Source organism: Apodemus sylvaticus, chromosome 5 (genome assembly GCF_947179515.1).
Source record: "Apodemus sylvaticus chromosome 5, mApoSyl1.1, whole genome shotgun sequence".
Taxonomy (NCBI): Eukaryota; Metazoa; Chordata; class Mammalia; order Rodentia; family Muridae; genus Apodemus; species Apodemus sylvaticus.
This window is the reverse complement of record NC_067476.1, coordinates 117,665,442-117,686,557: the sequence shown is the minus strand read 5'-3', so window position 1 is coordinate 117,686,557 and position 21,116 is coordinate 117,665,442. Positions and strand designations below refer to the sequence as shown.

The window sequence follows — 21,116 nt, the reverse complement described above, 5'->3', positions numbered from 1 at the left end:
TGCAGTCCACTTTAAAAAAATGTTTTCATATATATCCATATGACAGTAAATCCTAACTTCTATGTAATCTAAAACTGTTGTAAGGAAAACTTACTGAGAACTTACAGAGAGAACCTTAGAAAATTTTCCTGTTTATTCATGGTAGGCCAAGTGGAAAAATGAATTCTGATTTCCTTGTCAGTTCAGTTTTAAAATCTTAGGGCTGGAGGCTGCCCATTTGGTTTCCAATGCCTTCCTATTCCCTTCCTCAGTTCCTCACTGGGCAGGGACAGGAAGGCAGAGGTACTGATGATATGCACCCAAGAAGGTTGAGAAAATCAAAGAGGATGGATGTTAAGTAAAACGACTACATAAATACATTTGCTATTAATATTAGAATATTTAAAAACCAAAAAGATAGCCCAGGACATGATGTAAAAGTACCTGCTTCTCAAGCCAATGGAACTGAGTGTGACCTTGGGAACTCACAGACTTGGGAACATCCCCAGAACCCATGTATAAGAATCTGGACGCAGTGGCTCAAACCTGTAATCCTGCATGGCTATGAAGAGGCTGAATATGGAGATAGAGTTGGCCAGAGGCTCACAGGCCAGCTAGCCCAGAGTACTAGCCCAGAGAGACACTGGGCTTCAGAAAGGTAAAACGTTGAGAATCAACTCCCAAATGTTGCTCTCTGATCTCCACAAATTCACCTTGGCAAACATACACAAATGCATACTAATAAATATAAATATGGGTTTAAATGTAGGTTTTTCTTGACTTGTGTTTATTACATAAAACAGATATAACATAAATTTTAGCTCTGCTAAGCTTGCAGCTGTGTAGCACTGCATTTACATACACATACACGCGTATTACTGCCACCAGTGTCAACAATGGCAGAGACATGTCACCGTCCCTAATGGAAATGCCACAATTAAACATCACTTTCTAGTCTCTCCTTCCACTGCTTTAGTAACTACCATTCTACTTCCTGTCTCAAAAAAATTGATTACTCTATGTGATGCTTAAAAATGGAAACAAACAAAAGTATCCTTTTCTGCCTGGTTTATTTCACTTAGCAAAATGTTGATCACGTACATTCATGCTACACCCAGCACCGTGGATCAGCCTTCCTCTCTGAGGCTTTGTATTATAGATGCGCCATGTTTTACTATCTACCTATCTTTCAGTGGACGTTTGGGTTACTTGCTTTGGTAGCTATCAATAATGTTACTGTAGACAAAGAAGCATGGACATCTCTTTGAGATCTTACTTTCAATTACCTTCAGCCAGTGGAATCACTGGCTCATGTGGCAAGTCAATATTTAATATTTTAAAGCAACCACCATCCTAACTAATTTTAATAATTTTTTATGCATTCATTTTTTACCACTTCTTTAAAACTGTATGTATTTTATGTGTGTGGGTGTTAGGTCTTCATGTACATCTGTGAGCCACTTGCATAACTATTGCTCACAGAGGTCAGAAAACAATGTTGGATATACTAGGACTGGTGTTCCAACAGTTGTGAGCAGCCATGTAGGTGCTGGAAATCAAACTGGAATAGCGGTCAGTGCTCTTAACCGTTGAGCCACCTCTTCAGCCTCTTCCTACACATTCTTAACCTACAGCTAGAAAAAAATCATATAAAAGAATTGCATTGTTGTATGGAACTTCATAAGGAGTGAAAAATTCCAGAATTATTTAAATTTTAAATGTCAAAAAAAAGACATTTGGAAATAAAATTTGATCTTAAAATGCAGGAACAATTTGAAAATGTCTGAGGCTTTTGTAGAATCACACACTTGACAGCTCACAGAAGCATTTGCAGCCATCTTCCATCATCTGTTCTTTTTAAGGTGAGCAAAATGAAGACACTGGTGAGCTGTACACTCTAAGTCCTCCAACTTCCAGACCAACTGGAACTAGCCTGCAGATGTGAGCTGCACACAGCATGTCTGCTAACTTCCAGACCAACCTGAACTAACCTGCAAGTGTGACTTATCATTTTTATGTCAAAGCAATGAACAATATCCCACTAAAAATATCTTGGTGACAATTCCCTGCAAGAATCTAAAAACCAAATGTTAAAGTTAAAAGATCAAAGTCTATCAAACTTAGATCCTGGTCTCTCTGTATTAGGCCTCTTTGCTTCTGTTGGATGCTGCCAATTCTAGTTTATTTTTTCTCCTTCCAGACTCCATACTTGGGTACAGATTATCAGTTAGTGATCATTTGCCTCGGCCTCATGCCTCCTTCCTTCATAATCAAACATTCTAGGACCAACTAGAATTCAGCATTCTTAGCACCTAAGGCATGATCTGACTCAGAAATACACAAATCTTTATTTCCAGTTTCATTTGCTACATAACTGCAAAATATCTATTCTCCCCATATTAAAGAAGCTACTCAGCCAAGATGCTACATATTAACTGCCAGAATTTGTGCCTAGGAGTGATGTGTAAATACACATACACGGTCATCCTCTCACTCCCAGGAGAACTCAGAATGGGGTAAAATTCTTAGGTCAGTTGGCTACTATAGAACTGAGCCAACCCCCAGAGGGTATCTTAATTCTTTTACTAACTAATTTCTGTTCTAGTTGCTCTATCCTTGTGATAAAATGACTAAAGTAACTTGGAAAGGAAAAGATTTTTAGCTTATAGGCTACAGCCTATTATTGGGGAAATCCATGACAAAAACTTGAAGACAGGAACTTAGAAGTATTAAAGGAAGCTGAGGACAGGAAACTGCTTAAGGATTTTCCCTGATCGGCTCCTTCAACTTGCTTTGTTATACAATGCAAGACCTGAATCCCACCGATGGCACCACCCACAGTATACTTGGCTTTCCCCAAACGATCACTAATTAAGAAAATGTCCCATAGGTTTGCCTACATTCCAATCAATTGCAAGCATTTTGTCAATTGAGGTTCCCTCTTTCCAGATGACTCTAGAATCATCCAGGGTCTATCTAGCATCTTTTAAAAAAAATCTAATAAACACAAAAGGTTTTTATTTTTATTCTCTCTTCACCAATGATAGTTTTGAAATTTACACATACATCAGATGTATTGAGTTGTCAACATGGATTGCAGGACCCTTTCCATAAAGTTAAATAATAAGAGGGTGTTTTTTGGTTGGTTGGTTGGTTGGTTTTGCTATGTGTAGGATAGAGTCTGGGAATTCATACTTCTGATACATTGACAGATATGCTGATGCTGCTGGTCCAGAGTCATACTTTTTGAGAACCACAGTAGTGAGGTTGTGAGTCAGGAAGGCAATAACAACCTAGGGTTATATTGCCCACTATTTGGGAGGGACAGCTCTCTGGCCTCTCAGATCAAGCTGGATGCCTAGTAAACCCATGGATCTACCTGTATCTGTCCTACACATATGTATATATCCATGCACACATAAAAAGTCTCATGTGATCATAACATAGTTCTATGACACAGTGAAGCTACAAATCCTGATGGCAACACCAAGGAAACTTGGTTTTCTTTACTGACAATCTCATCTAAAGATTTTCCATGTTGTCAAGCTACTCTTGACCTGGCTCTGGTAGTCTACAAGCTGACCTGTACCCCCCTCCCCTACAGGATGCTGAAGACCTCAAAGTAAGCCCTTATTTGGAGATAGTTTCTTTAAAGATATGATTAAGTTGGGATGTCATCAGGGTGGGTGCTAATCTAAGTATCATTACAAGTAGAGGAAGCTGGGGCACAGACACAAGCTGAAAGAGGTAAGAGGGGGAAAGAGCTACTCATAAGCCAACAAGAAAGGCCTGGAAAAGCTTGCTGAAACTATACACTTTCAGTCTCCAGAAAAGGAGGAGAGTTTCTATTGAAAATTTGTGCTACTTTGTTGTGGAATCCCTCATAAATTGATATGAAAGTTACCCTTAGCCTCATGAGTAACCTCAAGCACCAGTCCACATATTCCACAGCTCATTCTTTAGCACATGTCTGAGGTGTGTTGGCCAAGGCTGACAACAATTCTGACTTCATAGTGACTTTCATACTTTCATGCTACTCCAAGAAAACACATATGACTAGACGAAAGCACTTCTAAATGAACCAATACTATAAAATCAATACAGGAAAAAGGAGATTGCAATGCATAGTGTTGCCCAAGATTTATATTAGGAAGCAGTAGAGAAAATATGATAATGTACACTGAGTGAAAAGGGAGAATTCTGAGACAGAATACCAACATAATCAATACAACTCTGACTATGAGATAAAAGCATAATAAATCCAACCTACTGCTTTCTTCTTGCCATGACTAAATTTCCAAAAAGAAGCAACACAAGGAAAGAGGTTTGTTTGGGCCCATGGTTTTAGGTAAGACAGTTTTTCACAATGGGAAAGCATGGGGTTAGCAGCTCTGTGGTGGTCAGAGAGGATGGTACCCACTTGCTCACATCTCAGAGAATCAGCAAGCAGATAAAGATACAGCAATTGGAAGTAGAGCAGGTCTACAGACCTCCAGGAACATCCCAAAATGGTCCACTTCCCCTAGTAAGGACTCTTCCCTAAGGTTTCACAAGCTCTCTGGTCAGCACCACCAGTTGGGGACCAAGCGGTCACACACACAAGCTTGTAGGGGATATGTAACATGAAACCATAGCAAATGAAAAAGCTGAATGCTCAACTGTATCTGTGAAGCAGAAGTTCTATGCATATCATCACTGGGCTGTAAGCAGATTGAAATTTCTCCAAATAAAGGAAAGTGGAGAACTAAAGCTCTGGAACAGAAAAGAGAAGCGGCAGAGGGTGTTCAATGAAGAACTTACTTTTCACTGAGAGGTACAAAAGTTCCTTCGTCAGAACATGCAGAAAAAGCAGAGGCATGATTCTTTAAATGGCATGTAGTGTGTGTCCAGCACTGAACTAGGGAATAAATGAAAACCCTGGAGCCCTGTGATCAACCTGGATGCCCATGATGTAGCAAGTGTATCAGAAGGAAAAACTCATCATTTCAGTGCAGCTCTTGATACCAAATAACCATCTGACTTGAGTTGAATCTACCATGATTTATGACTAGCGATGCTGATGACCTTTTTATGTACTGACTGACTAGCATGCTTGTGGTGGGGAGGGACATAGAGAGGGAGAGAGGCAAGAGAAGGACCTGATACATTGTAAATCAGATAAAAGCAAAGCATGTTATTTTAATCAGTGAGTATCAACGGGGGGGGGGGCAGTTTTGCAACTTGGGCAATATCTAGAAACAGTTTTGAACATCACAATTCGGGCAGGTATTGGGTAAAAGCCAGATAAGCTACTAGGTAGTTTATAGTACTAGCAAGCCAGAACCTCACAGCAAAATATTCCCTGGCCCCAAATGTCAGGAATGCGCACACTGAGAACCATGGGTTTATTAGCTTCCTGTCAATTTTATGTGTAAAAACTTCCCAGACCAAGGCACTACACAGGCAGGCTCTTTCTACCACACAGCATTATCTGAGCCACACTCCCCACCGGCTTATCCTGCTTCTGTCCTTCAAAGTCCTGTGCGCCTTGACTCTTTGTAATGTCCCCACATCCTCTTTCATGGCTGAAACACATCCTGCTCTATTGTTAAGTCCTACATAGCACCCAGATCTTCTCATTAATAGAATTTACCAAAAAGAAATTCTCCCCATACTACTTATAAATATGTATAAATATGTATACTTTTTTCCTGTAACAATACAATTAGAATTAAATATCTTGTTAACAATACAATTAGAATTAAATGATATCTTGTTTGACGAATCTCTATCTCTCCTACTTGCATATAAACTCCATGAGAAAAAGAACAAAGGCATGTATCATCACAACTTCATAATACGTGTTGATTATCTTTTAAGATGTATCAACGTATTTCAAAGAGTAACTATTGATTCTATGAAGGGATGTGCAAATGGGCACTACAGGAAAAGATGCTGAGACAGATTCCAAACATCATTTGGAGTTGTGACCAGTACTTGTCATAAGCCATAACCAAAAATATAAATATTTAAGCAGTGATTAACATTTTCAAAGCAAGGATGAAGGTGAAACAAGGCTTCTGAGGGCTGAGGAGGAGGGAGAAGGGGAAAAGAAAAGAGATGGTGAATAAAAGTGACATCCCCAGGGCAGGGAGATGACTCCACTGGCAGAGGCTTACCCAGCATGACTAGCACAATCTCACTGATGCATCATAAGGCTAATCCCAGTTCTCTGGAGTTAGAGGGAAGAAGATTGAAAGACAAAAGAAGAAAGAAAGAAAGAAAGAAAGAAAGAAAGAAAGAAAGAAAGAAAGAAAGAAAGAAAGAAAGAAAGAAAGAAAGAAAGAAAGAGAGAAAGAGAGAGAAAGAAGAAGAGAAAGAAAGAAAGAAAGAAAGAAAGAAAGAAAGAAAGAAAGAAAGAAAGAAAGAAGAGAGAAGCAAGGAAGGAAGGAAGGAAAGAAAGAAAGAAAGAAAGAAAGAAAGAAAGAAAGAAAGAAAGAAAGAAAGAAAGAAAGAAAGAAGAGAGAGAAGCAAGCAAGGAAGGAAAGAATGAAAGAAAGAAAGAAAGAAAGAAAGAAAGAAAGAAAGAAAGAAAGAAAGAAAGAAAGAAAGAAAGAATGAAAGAAAGAAAGGGAGAGAAAGAAAGAGAGAAAGAGAGAGAGAAAGAAAGAAGCAAAGAAGGAAGGAGAGAGAAAGAGAGAGAGAAGAAAAAAGAAAAAGAAAAAGAAGTTCAAGGGCAAACTCTGCTACAGAGCAAAGGTGGAAACCTCTGGGGAAATGACCGGGATTAAAAAAAAGTGGGGAGAGAAAGTAAAGAAGGAAAGAGAGCTAGAAACAGCGTAACTTTTTTTATGCTCAGGATCGAGAGGCTAAAGGTTTTACTACATTTTCTATAGTAATTATCACCTAAAATCCCATGTTTGGAAACCTCCATCCCAGAGTGAGGTTACTGGGAGCTGATCTGGTCTTCGGAAAACAGGGACTTACTGGGAATTATCCAAGACTATAGGACCCTTTCTCTCTCTCTACCTTCCTGGCAACAAGAAGATCTGGTTGCCCTCTGCCACATTCTCCTGCTATGACACAAGTTGTCTTGTCCCAAGGATCAGGACTGAGCTATTAACACTGAAACCTCTAAAACTAAGAGGGGAAATAAACTTCTCCTGGCAAGTCGATTATCACAGATGTTTGGTTTTGTAATGGAACGCTGACTAATGCAAGAATATTGATTGGTATGTTCTTGGATTCCACTGAAGAGAAACTGGTGTTGTCCAAAGACAGGTGAGGTGAGGATGATAATGAAGCCTCCATCTGAGATGCCTAGGGAAAGAGCAGGGCTGTTAAACGGAGAAGGTGGGGGTGACTTTAGGGCAGGAGCTTAGAGGATCAAGCAAGCTGGTGACAGTGAATGGGCAGAGTGTGTGGGGGGTGGCTTAGTTGCCCAATGATTCTGCTGCTTCTGTGCAGAATAACTGTTGCAAATAGAAATTTGATTTTAAATAGAAAATTTACATCAATAGGCCTGTATTTGTTATGTCTTCATTTTAGCAATAAAGATAATAGAACTTTCTCTCTGTGACTCATTCAGGTAAACCAATCGTTTATTTCCCTCTAATTCCCTATGAAATTCCCTAGGAATTTGTTGAAGGGGAGTTATCATTAGTCATATGACTGAGCATCTCTTTTAAAAAGCAAAAGCCTATGGGCCATTCATTACACCAGGTAGACTGGGCTGCAGGTGCCCATGAGCCCAGCACTTGAGAGGGAGAGGGAGATTAAGTCTAGTATCTGTTACCTCGTGAGTTCAATACAAACCAGAACTTCAGTCAAAGACAGCGGGACCTTGTCAGGCAGGGTTTGTTGGGAAAGTAACCTCTCTGGGATTGTGACTACAAACAGACAAGGACAGGTAGGTAAACACTTGACAAAATCACTGGAAAGACCAAAGAAGCAACTTGCAGATGAATCTCCATGAATGAACCCAGCACCTTTCAAACTCAAGAAAGACAACAGAGATCCAACATACACCAAAGACAAGGAAAAGCTCAGCTGGTAAGGAGAACAGACTCTAAGCATCACGACAAACCCTTACCCACTGTGCCATCTTGCCAGAGTCTCACAGAAGTGCAGAAGCAACACAGGGTAGGCAGTTGGCCTCTTCCACATCTTTGCCCTCCAAATTTCACTCGTATCCATCAATTTCATATGCAGCCAGAACCTCAGCCCCAAGGCATTCTGGCACACAGACTTTTGGCGCCCAGACATTTTGACACAGGAAGTCCTACCAAGAGTATATGGGAATGGGTGCAAAGACTCAAGCACACTCAAATATCACAAATGCACAGTTTATTTCAATAACTTTTCTTCAATCAGCTAGAATTCTTGCTGACTGGCTTTGTTGACTTAGTGCTCCTTTTAACATTCACATAGCCTTTTCTATTACAGAAATCAAAATTAACACTCTTTTTGTAGGTAAGTCTAACTAAACAATAATGATTTCTTTTTTTAGTACCAAAATCATCTCTTTGAATCTTCCAGGCCCTAGTGGTGTCTGGTGACACACACCATGTTCAGTCTAGGTGACAATGTTTCTTTTGCTCACTAATCCCTTTTCCCCTGGACTTGCTCATAGAACTTCAACACAATAAAATGAAACAAAACACTGAGAACTAAAAAAGCCCTGGAAGTGGAGAACAGATGTAGGATGTTTTTAATTCTTTTTAAATACCAATTACCTATTGTTCTCATTTTATATAATAATCTATTTCCCATTCTATATTAATTTAGCTTCTTGGTAATATATTTGTTCGACATCCATTAATACATATACCAAAACAGTTTTCAAGAATGTAAATTAAAATTTTTCAAAATAACACATGAAAAGAACAAAGTGGAATATTGGACATTCTAAGGGGTCAGAGATGACTGGGAAAAAAATCTTATTAAAGAGCCAGCCATTCTTTAATATCAAATTTCAACTCTTTTTTTTTTCACAAGAAATAAATGTTTCCTTAGGATCCAATTAGTAAATCATCTCTCAATGATGTGTCTCTAGGACCTTTGCTTCAGAGACATACACCATCCAGCTCTGATTAGTGACTCAAATGTTGTAAATATGCAATGCATATGGAATTTGTGATAGGGCCTGAAAGTCTGCAGGAACCTAATGTTAGATCAGGGAACAGGAAAACTAATGTGTTCAGTTAGCAAGGATTTGTATTTAAACAGAGACCCAAAGCGTCAGCAACCATCAATTGGTCCCACTCCATTTCTGTTTCAACTGACCACTCACGGTTACAGGGAACACTTTTGAAAAAGAATCATCTAACTTTTGGGTTAGGTTGGCCATAAGAAATCAAACTCTTCCTGTTCCATTTAAATACCACCACAGGCAAGTACAGTTTGAAGCTATTTATTGATAGGTTAAATTCAAGGGAAATATTCAAGATATTCTAATCGCCAGTACAAATTAAGCTAATGCACTGGGAGCGGACGATGTCTGCATGAGGTGTTATGAGGAGGAAATGGGCTGCAGTTAATCCAATTCCTTTGGGACCCAGGTTGCCACGGAACTTTTCTCTTTAAAATGGTTATTTTGTATTATGTGTCTTCTTCTTCGATGTTTACATGTTATAATAAAAAAAATACGAAATTAAAAACAAAAAGAAGGTTAGGAAACAGCCAACTGATACAGCATCTGGTTAGTATATACAGAGACCCTGGCTTCAGCCTCCAGCACAGAAACAGAAATGAAGAGAGGGAGGAAACAGGAAATGAAAAAATAGATCCTGACACCTGTGTTCTATGAGCCCGCTGTGCTGTGCAGGTACCCACCTGCGTGCATTACTCTCTCTGGTTGAATTCCTAGAGCTGTGTTTGTTCCTGTGGGGCATTCTCCTCTCCTCTCCTCTCCTACTCCACATTCCACAATCAGCCTGAGGACAGATAAGGACCTAATCAGGGGTCATCTACGCTAAGGATCAAGCACTTTTGTTGTTACTGCTGAAGTGGGGGTCAGTTTCGGCAATAATAAAAAATGCTGTAGGCTGAAGTGGTTTGGTTTAGTTTCCGTTCAAAATAAAAATAGCTGTCATAGATTAAAAACAGGCATAACCGGCTATGGAGTTACCAGTCATAAAAAGCTACCGAGAGGCTAGGAAGGGTGTTAAGAATGGACTCTGGATCTTTTCAAGCTGGACAATAATGATGTCCCTAGAGAGTGTGTTGGTGACAAGTGGCTGACTACTCCGTGAAAACCGATGCACCAGGACATGTGACTTCTATTTATTTTCTTCTTACATTAATGTTCCACTGTAATGTAAGACTTCGCTCTCCTTTATCATCTCCTGTAGAGAAAACTCTATAGAGTCTTGTGTTTGTTTACATTTATTGATTGTCAACAGAAAATCAGAGTTCTTTGGACAGACAAGAAATGACATATGCAGGTATTTTTAAACTTTTATTCAGTTTACATGTTTGTGTATGTGCCTGGGTATAGTTGTATGCATCATATGCATGCCTGTGGAGGTCAGAAGAGGGTGTCAGAACCCCTGGAACCGACTTATAAACAAATGTTGACAACCATATGGATACTGAAGCCAGGTCCTCTCCCATAGCAGCTAGACTCTTAACTAATGAGGCATCCCCGAAACCTCCATTTACTCTGTAGAGATTGATGTCGCCTTCAGTCAAAAATCCACCTCTGTGCTACCCAAACTAGATCTACCTGCCGTCAGCTCAACTGTTCCTTCCATTTCCTACAACCTTTCCAAAGGGAATCTGCTGACTTCCCACTTCTGATACCCTCCTCCCTGCTCCCTTCACTAATCCTGTCAGTATTAGCTTGTCCTCATTTTAGAAAGCAAAACTGATTCTACAGAGTACTGGAATTCTAGCTAAGCTCTGGTGTAGAATGCTGCCTTAGATGTGAAGTTCTTTTTACTTGTACTGACCTTTTACTTAGTATTTTTATTGGGCGGGCAAGAGAAAAAGGAGGATATGACTTGTTTCAAATTGGAGGGGCCTTAATATAAATCTAAAGACCTGAGTTTTCTCAAAAGTTTCCAACAACTCACTCCAGACTTTCGACTTCTGAATGGTAGGTTTACTTACAAAAACAGGATGTCCCATGTGAAACCATACATGTATGCATGTATTTTCATGTGTGTACAAGTGTGGGCTGTCTGTAATGCATGAAAAATAATAAAACTTCTGGAATGTTTGTTAACTGGTTTGCTTGTAGAGAGGAGATCCTGCTTTGAATTATGTAGACTCATTTTCTCAGGAACATTTGAAACTTTTACAAAGGGTAAAAATAGATGTTTTCCCTCTTTAAATTATAAAATATAACATTGAAACTCATATTAAATGGAATACAATAAAAGTCTGGAAATTACAGACTCTACTCTGTAAAATAAGAGTGGTATCTTATTTGTACAGACCACCTTCCTAAAATCCATGTATCCATGTTTATTTCTATTTCTATAATCTGCTTTTCTTTCAAACCTCCCTTTTATTGGGGGGTTTCTGTGTCCCAGAAATGATATGAGGAGGTGAATATGAATCACTGTAGCTCTTCTGTGATGTAAGAAATACAATAGGCAGAGTACAGTTAAGAAACTATAGTACAATAAGAAACATGAGGTCGAGATTGCCTAGGCAACTTGCCTGCAATGTGATAGGAATTTGGGAACCAAGAGTGACAATCAGAAAAGAAAAAAGAAAGGACCAGACCAGACCAGACCCGAGGAGGCTGGGCTTGTGATACATGCCTTTAATTCCAGCATTCAGGAGGTGGAGACAGGCTGATCTCCCTGAGATTGAGATCAGCCTGGTCTACAATGAGAGTCCCAGGACAGTCAGGGCTATTATACAAAGAAATCCTATAAAAGGAGGAGAAAGAAAAGGAGGAGGAGGGGGATGGAAGAAAACATGATAAAGAAAAAAATGAAAGAGAGGGAGGGGAGAGGGAGGGAAGAAAAAGTGGGAGAGGGAGAGGAAAGGAGACTCCCCAGAGGTTAGAAGATTAAAGGTCTAAGGTTTGAAACATTGGCAGGCCAGAGACTAGGGGTTGGGGGATATTGCACAGCTTTGGGTCATTCCTTTCCTATCTCCTGTTCAATTGCTGAGGAGCAATTTCCTCTGAGATCGAAACATTTTATTCTGCAGAGAAATTTCTTAAACTAAAAGATAAACAAGTAAAAGTAGCTTCAGGAAGTCCCTGAAACTGACCAAATTCTTGGGCTACTTACTTCCCTAAAGAAATAAATAAAGCCTACCAGGACTTACTCTGGGCCAAGCCAAGCTGCAAAGAAAATTTACAGACAAGACCAGCAAAGAAAATTCACAGACAAGACTAGCTCCCTGATAGGAGGAGGTGGAGGAGGAGGAGGAGGAGGAGGAGGAGGAGGAGGAGGAGGAGGAGGAGGAGCAAGAGAAACCAAGCTGCCTAGAAGAGGGTTAGCTCAAGGAAATGACACTCTCCAACCTGTTGAGCTGTGTGCAGGCTGTGCACTGTGCTCCAGGTTCCCAGCTTTTGTGAGTTTTTACCTATGCTATGGTAGGCTTTGGTGATGTCTTTTGAGTTATTTCTGCTTCTACAACTAACCCTTCACCCACATTCCTGTATGTAACCTTAATAAAAATTACTGTTCACCAAGTTGGACTTTAGAGTTATCTGTACTTGGTCTGTTATGACTCCCTATCTGGGGTAAGTAGCTACTTGTGCAGTGTCTTCCCAGTAAAAGTTTGATCTCATAACACCAATCCAGACAGAAGTCAAAACTCAAAGGAGAAACCGCTCTCTGGTTAAGATATAGAAAGTAAATTACTACCCCCTGTCTCTCTCACCACAGCCCCCTTGTAACACCCACAGTACAAAGAATTGGCCATGTTCCATCTTTAACATGGTCATATGCAAATACAAACTAAAAGGTTATAATTTTATTTTTTGTTGTTATGAATAAACAGGCAGCTACAATAGGTCAGCTTTTTCTCCTTTCACTGAGTCCAGGAAGCCAGGATCATCTTCATCGTTACATTGTATCCACATTACTAGTTTTAAAATGTTGCAACATTTCAAACCTTCACCCAGCTTCTAAGGACTCCCAGATCTTCCTTGACACAGCAGTGTCAATCATGGGTGGGCACAGCAGTGTCTGCAGACCCCAGCTCCTGCTCTCCGCCAGTTTGTACCTGTTGTCATTGGTTACTGCCTCTGTCGGTGCCAACTATTCCTAGAACATCTACAATGTTATCAGGACTTTGGTAAAGAGCCAACAAGTTATACCTGACATAGCCCTGTTTAGGTGACATCTCCCATTCCATATGGTGGTTGGCAAAACAGGACCATGTTGTGTAGCACTTTACAATCCTAAATAGCCCCCAACATACCACTTTTAAATTCTCAGTATGCACCATGATGTCTAATACTATAGTAAAATATCTATGCGATTTGCCCACAGTCCCTCTTTATAAACTAGAAAGCAGGACTCTGCAGTTTTCACAGCACAACAGGTGTACAAAGGGCGTCGAAGCTGTTTGTCACATTTATTTTTCTTCTAGATAAGGAGATGGCATGTTCCCTTGGGGTAGAAACAGAGAGTGATCCTCCAAAACTTAGAAGAGAGAAACTTCCATAGCTCTGTTACACAAAATCAAACCAGAGACCCTCTCAAACCTGAGAACAGGAAGAGAAGGAGGGAGGGAAGAAGGGAGAGAGGAAGGGGAAGGGAGGATGGAAGAAAAAGAGTAAGTAAGAAAGACTATATAAGAGTAATTTACACAATGCCTAACAACTCAAGTAAAAGTAAAGGGTGCTGTGAAAAGAAAACACCAGAACGTGAAGACTGCATTATTAACGCAAATAAAGACGACAAACCAGAAGACTTATCTCTGAGAATACCCAAATTTACTGACAGTGAAAAAGTGTGTCTCAAGTATGAGATTCTGACCCGGACAAGTTCTTTGCTGAATACTATAACTCTTTATTAAAAGTTTAGAAGGCAAATAGGAAATAAGACATTCTTATGCTGGCTAACTCTGGTGGAAGGATGAGACGTTGTAATTCACCAACTATAAAGACCATGGCGGGTACCTGAGCTATCCTGTACACTTTTAAGTAAAAACATCGATGGGTTATGATGAAGGCTAAATTTACTGAATACTTTATATGTGCCAGGCAATAGGCTGAATGTGTTATTCAGATTAACCATTTTAATTCTAAAACCAAATGTAGAATAAGTGTCATTTTCCCCCAATGTGTTGACTGAAAATTGAGAAATAAAGAAGTTAAATGACAAAAAAAGAAAGAAAGAAAAAATGTAAGAATGTGAGTTATTCACTCAGTTCTGAGTATTGATGCTTCAGTAAATAACCCCAGAGGATCGAACAAGGCTGCTACAGGTGTGTTTCCAATTCCTAGATGACAAATGTCTCAAAATGTAAACATAGCGACAAAATTAAATTTGCAAGCCACTGAAAGTTTTTGTGTGCTAAGAAGCTACAGTAACAGTTCATTCACAAACCTCCCCCCCCACCCCCCCACCCCCGGTCATACACAGTGCTGTTTCCCAGACCAGCAGGTACTACTGCCACATTAACTAAGGCCTTGTAAGAAAGGTACACCCTCAAGCCTTATCCCAGAGCTGAATCAGAAATAGGATAGAGTCAGCAATTCCAAGACTAACAGGACTTCTGGATGCTTCTGAGGGGAGAAGAGAAGGGAAGGTTGCTTGATTGTAGAGGAATCCCACAGAACGTTACATTAAATGTATGGGGATGCAGTACTGCCAGTTCAGTACGAGAGACAACAAAGGTTCAACATGTTTATTTGTCTAAAGTCACACTGCTCAGTGAGAGAACCCAGACCTTTGATTCAAGATTTGGGTTTCTTAGCCTTGAAAGCGAAGCCTCATAGAGATGCAAAAGAAACAGCCAAACAGATCAAAATTGCCTTGATGCTAAAAGAGGAAACTCAAACTAGGAGTACTACAGAGGGGGATGCTCAGGGACTACAACAGGGATACTAAGAATGTCTCCATGCCTCCTAGTGCACGGGTCAAACACAGCAAGAGAGCCAAGTGACTTCAGTGCACTTCCCTAAAGTCCAGTTAATTTGTCCTCTGGGTGCAGTCTGTTCCCTTAAGAACTCTAGGCTCCCTCCCAAGTGTGTGTCTCCTCCATACAAGTCTCCCCAGGAACTCCCTGCTGCCTTGGCTGGAGGACTCTGCCCACTTCTTTCTCCTAGGGCTGGCTATTGGCTTCTCCATCATTTCCAGAGAGAGCATCATCTGATCTTGGTGTTTGATGATTTGGATCTCTTCTATTTACCAGATCCTGTCTATAATGGGAGCGATTTTACTTACTGTCTCCATCACTCCCAAAATGTAGTTCAAGAAGGGCACTGATTAAGTGATTGTGGAGCATTTGCTACTTAAATGCATGTAACACAAATCACCTTCCTGGGTATCTACAACCTTTGTTGTCAAAGATATTTTCTCAAAAACCAGACTTTATGGAGAATTAATAAAATATAGCTTAAAGACCATTAGTAAAAAGAATTCCAGAGCTTATGGCCAAAACTACCCCCCCTTTTACTGGGGAACTCTGCTCTCCTCTCCCCCCCCCCAGTGGTCCCTCCCCTTCTTCGCCCCCCTCCCTGCCTCTCCCCTCCTTTTCTCTCCCTTTCTCTCCACTTTACCCCTTTCCTCTCTTTCTCAGTTCCACCTTTTTGCTTGTTCTTTACCTAAGGATGTCCGTGGAGGAGAACATTGTATTTGTTGAACTGCACCCTCCTTTTGTTTTCTTGACAAAAGCAATTCATCTGTGTCTGATTTATTGTTTCGATTCTATTCCATTTATAACAGCCTCTGGTCCAATTAGACTGAGAGAGAAAAGAGACAAGTGCAAAGCCCATGGTAAAGAGGGTGTGTTTACATCCTCGCCTACATCATTTGGTAACTGGCAAGAGATTTCAAGGAGGCTGTGGCGCTGCTCATACTGCAAGTTCAGTTTGCACTTCCAACTGGACAAAATATAGACACGGATGCACTCAGCTAAGTAATTGGATTCACTACCTGGAATATTTAAATTGTTTTCAGACACTGGAAATTGGCTTAAGAAGATTAAAGTAAAATACCCGGGAGGATAACAGGCTGTAATGTACGGAGGTGGGAAATCATCTCAGCTAGAAGACAGGTTCATTCTCCTACAGTTGCTCCTGTTAGAAGATGTGTTAATCATTAGGACTGGAATTTCTTTAGATCCTGACAGCTCAGGTTTGTTCGGGTGAGTTGTTCTGATAAAACCCATTGGACGACACCCAAGAAGCTACATTGATAGGGTAATGTGCATCCCATTGGCGGTTTCAATAAGAAGCCTTTAAGTGTTCAGAAGGTAACTAGGGTGGAGGGAAGGGAGAGGTCATTGGAAGTCCTGGAGCTGGCCCGGATCACTCCTATACAGCAAAGAACAAGTAAACCAGAGGGTAAAGTTGTGGGTCTGTTTCAAAGTGAAGACTTGAACAAGCTCGTTTCTCAAACCCTGGCCCTGTCTACAAGCCCACCCTGCGCTTCTCATCCCTAACAGCCCCTCCTTTGCTAACCAATCAGCTTCTAGAGTGCACTCACAGCCCTTTCCAAAGCCCCTCACTCCGCAGTCAGGCGCTAAAGTTTGGCATCAACGACCACCTGTCGGCTGTACCGCTGTGTCCTCTGCTGCGTGGCCAGCATAAAAAAAAATGCTCAAGGGTTAGCAGTAACTGCAAGGTTTGGGACCTGGATGGTAGGTAGTCCTTCTTGAAAGAGGGCAAAGGAGGTAATCGGACGCCTTAGCTAGCCTAGGTAGTGGGGGGTGCGTCTAGTTCTCTCCAGCGCTATCCAGCTGCTCCTAACTTCGTGCTCTTTCCAAACTCTCAGGACCTGTCACTGGGTAAAACCTGTCCCTCTAGCTCCACTAGCCCCAAAGACTTAAGTCCCTCAGGAGGTGCTGGCCAGACCCAGCAAAGATGTCGACTCTAAACCTCCTAGGAGGAGGAGAGCGCGCGAAAAGCTACCACCCTCTACCACCCACCCGGGCATCTGGCAACCTGTGCACCCCGGGCTGCCCGCACCCTCTCCAGCGCTCCATTGCATAACGCGCCCCTCGCCCCACCCCCACGCAGCCCGCCCTCGGGTGCCCGGCCCGCACCCCACCGCGCCGCCCCTCACTTACATCATCCCACTTGACGAATTTGGTGCCCTTCTTGAGGCTGTCGGACACGCACACGGGCTTGAGTTGCAAGGCGTGCACTCCGGGCTGAGCCCCAGCCATCTGGGATCATCGGGGCTCCGGGCGGCCCGGGCGAGCGCAGCAGAGACGGGACGCGGAGCTCCAGGCGCTAGCGGGCTTGGCTCTCGGTTCAGCAGGCTCTGGGCTTCGCTGCCCGCCGGCCTCCCGGCCTCTTGGCCTCTGCACCTCTGGCCCGCGCCGCTTAGTAAGCGGGACGACACGCGAGGGCACAGCAGCCTGCCATGCCCCGGGCGGGACGCAGGGTCTGGAGCCCGCGGTGATTGTAGAGCCTCGGGAAACGCGGAGGAGCAGAGCCCGGCAGTGCGAGCCGCCCGCCTCCGGATCCTGCTTGGCCGACGCCTGGAAGCGCACCATTCAGCACATCCTCTTTGCACAGAGGGAGCGCGCGAGTGACACGCTCCGGTCCCCTCCTCCCTCCGCTCCTCCCGCCCCTGCTCCGCCACCCTCGCTCGCGGTCCTCCTCCCCCAGCTCCCTGCCCAACTTTGCGCGCTGGGTCAGCAACGGGAAGCGGGGACGCAGCGGCACCTCCCGGTTCCCGGGCCCCACTGCAGCCGACGCCTGTGTTGCATACCCTCTGAGCATGCCCGGTGCCTGGAACCAAGGCTGGTGTTTGGGGGGCTTTCTGGGAACCTAGAGGTGGATCTGGTTGGTGGATCCTAACCCCGTATGTAAAGAAGGACATTGAGGCAGAATGGGGAGAGAGACCTAGGCCTTCTTTCTCTCTGGTGCTTTCCAACCTTTTCAAAGAGAAGGTTCTTATTTTGTACAGAGGAGAAGCAATTGAGAGGTTTAGATCAAGAACTCCAAACAAATCTTGCCCCACCAGAAAGTTGGCAGCCTATATCCTAGATGGCCCACAAACAGTGTTTAGAAAATAAAAAGTTCGGGGGTGGGGTGGGGTTGGGCAAATCTTTTATTCCCCAGAAAGATGAAAGGAGTGGGGCCTGGGCCTGGGGCAGGGTGGGAGTCATATTGAATCATAGGCGTAGGAATATCTCGCTTCACTCCCAAGGTTGATACTGTCAACTGTTTGAGAGGCTGTGGAGCAACTAGAATCTTAGTCCATCACCAGGGTGGAGGGTGGGCTATAAAGTGGTAAATATACTTTACAAAATAATCTCTAATCAAGTTAAACATTTGCTTATCACACAATCCAAAAATTCTGCTCCAAGAATTTTTGCTCAAGAGAAAGGAAAAGGTACCCAGACTTGTCCAGCAATGATAAAGGCAACTGAAAATTGTAAATGTCAAACAACAGGTGACTGGAGAAAGAAACCTTAGTAAGCATATATATTCCCCAAACTAGAATACTACTCCACGATGCAAAGGGATGGACACTCCAAAACATACCCATGATCGTAAAAAATTTTAAGCCAAACAAGAGCATGCAACAAGATGCCCTCTGCAGGATCTGTAGAATAGTCCAGGTATTCTGTGGTGACAGAAAGTAGATTGTGTAGGTACCTGTGGCCAGTGGTGAGCAAAAATTGGCATGGAAGGGAACATTTGAGAATGATGGAAAGATTTTGTATCAGTGAATTTACATTTGTCAAACCTTGTAAAACTAGACACATAAAATGAGTGAATTTTATTCTAAAAATATTGCCATAAAGAAAGGCTGATTTTGGAAACAAAGAAACAGCATAAAGAAGAGGCTCCAGCAAAATGGTTTTAGACAGTCAAGGCACTTGCCAGAAAGCCTAATGGCCAGAGTTTCATCCTCAAACTCCACGTGGTAGGACAGAACTAACTTCCCAAAGTTGCCCTCTGACCTACACACCTATACCTTGGTACGTAAGAAAAAAAAGAGAAATATGGCTTTCAGTCTTTTTTCTTTGTGTAGTTAGTTCTCAGGTTCTATTGCTGCAATGAAGCACCATGACCAAAAAACAAATTGGGAAGAACAGGGTTTATTTGGTTTACATGTCCAGATCATAATGCATCACTGAAGGAAGTCAGGACATGGAATTCAGGCAGGTCTAGAACCTTGAGAGAGCTGATGCAGAGGCCATGGAGGAGTGTTCCTGACTGGCTTGCTTAGTCATGGCTTACATACACTGCTTTCCTATAGAACTCAGGGATGTCACCATTCACAATGGGCAGGAACCTCCACCATTGATCACTAATTCAAAAAAATGCCTTATAGCTGGATTTCATGAAGGCATTTCCTCAATGAAGACTCCTTTCTGATGACTCTAGCTTGTGTCAAGTTGACACATAAAATCCGCCAGTACAGCAGGTCCCTGTGGGTCAAAATTTATAAACTCAGCCAAAAGACTACTAAATATATCTAAGCTAAGGGTGGAACCCAGTGCTACACTGTTTACCTAATATGTATACAATTCTAGTATGAATCCCAAATGCCACCTAAATATACATTCATAGACCAATAGCCAGATGATATATTATCAAAAATAGGATGGAAAACCAGCTATATTCTTGGAACTATTATAATTAATGAATTTGGACTCCTCTTATCTTTGGAAATCTTGTCTTGTTCTTGGAGCAATTTCACATACAGACACATAAACACACACACACACACACACAGAGAGACAGACAGACATACAGACAGACAGAGACAGAGACAGAAACACACACACACACACACACAGAGAGAGAGAGAGAGAGAGAGAGAGAGAGAGAGGGAGGGAGTAAAAGACTGCCTTGTTTCATTCTGGTCCTGCAATACCGAAGTACAGGATGAATCTGATGCCCACAGTCCTTCCAAGTAGTGGCTTTGACTCACTAGCTATCTCGCAGAAGGCAATGCCCTCAGATTCACCATTTATCTTTATTGTCCATGACTGTAATAAGTCTCTTCTTTCAAGGATCCAGACCATCTCAATTATCTTTACTGCACGCCCTACCAGGCTGTTCTGTTCTAGTCTGGTCTTTCGTTTTCTTGTATTTTTCCTCAATTATTTCATCATCCACTGAAATAATTATTGAGCAGAAAGCTTTAGTTGGAGTACCTTAGGAAATCAGGATACACTGGGGCTGCTCCCTAAAAGAAAAACTTTAGGTCAAGGCACTAGCTGAACGATTCCCAGTCACTCCATAATGGAATCCTTCCTATCCATCAGCATCTCTACTCTTTTTATCTTCAAAGCAAACCCTAAATTGTTTAGCTGGCAACCATGCTTAGTAGTGAATTATGAAGCTAATTACAATCATTCCATTTTCCTCCACTGACCTTTGTCTGTAACTGCTTGAGAGGGTACATAAAGAGTCAAATCTAACAAATAAGATGAAGGCTGGGTGCTTCTGGGGGAAATCTCTCATATTTACATCCATTTTCCTCTCTCTTCCTTCCCCCTTGCTTTCCCTCTTCCCCCCTCCTTAGTTTCTCTCCACTGAATATAACAATGTAAAAGAAAGAAAGAAAGGAAGAGAGAGAGAGAGAGAGAGAGAGAGAGAGAGAGAGAGAGAGAGAGAGAGAGAGAGAAGGAAGGAAGAAAGAAAGAAAAGAAACACAAGTTCATATTTACTTTACTCTTAGCTGATCTGCCATATAAAATAATTAACCCTTTGTAATTGTTAGTTTTAACAGTCAACATAGCCTAGAATCACTTGGACAGCCAGACTGCACTGAGTAATTATCTCCATCAAGTTGGCCTGTAGGCAAGTCTGTAAGGGATTGTCTACCTTGTTAACTGATGCAGGGGGACCCAGTCCATTGTAGACAACACAGTCCCTAGGCTGTGTCCTGAATTGTGTATGAGTGAACAAAGACAGACAAAAGCAAGCAAGCAAACAAGCATGTCCATATTCTCTATTCTCAATTGTGGATGTGGCTTGATTTACTGCTTGTGATCCTGCCTTAACTTCCCCAAAATGATAGACTATGATCTTGGTCGCAGAGCCG

The 21,116-nt window shown here is 42.0% G+C and overlaps 1 protein-coding gene across 2 annotated transcripts in view; it reads right to left on the bottom strand.

Moving 5' to 3' along the window:
* The window catches only part of Plcb1 (phospholipase C beta 1), a 699,616-nt gene extending 682,012 nt beyond the window's left edge, over window positions 1-17,604 (bottom strand). For both annotated transcript variants that reach the window (XM_052183717.1, XM_052183718.1), the window contains exon 1: window positions 17,170-17,604. In XM_052183717.1, the coding sequence (XP_052039677.1) occupies window positions 17,170-17,268 (99 nt within the window). In that variant the 5' untranslated portion in view covers window positions 17,269-17,604. The remainder of the gene's footprint in view (window positions 1-17,169) is intronic.
* Window positions 17,605-21,116: the final 3,512 nt, after the last annotated feature.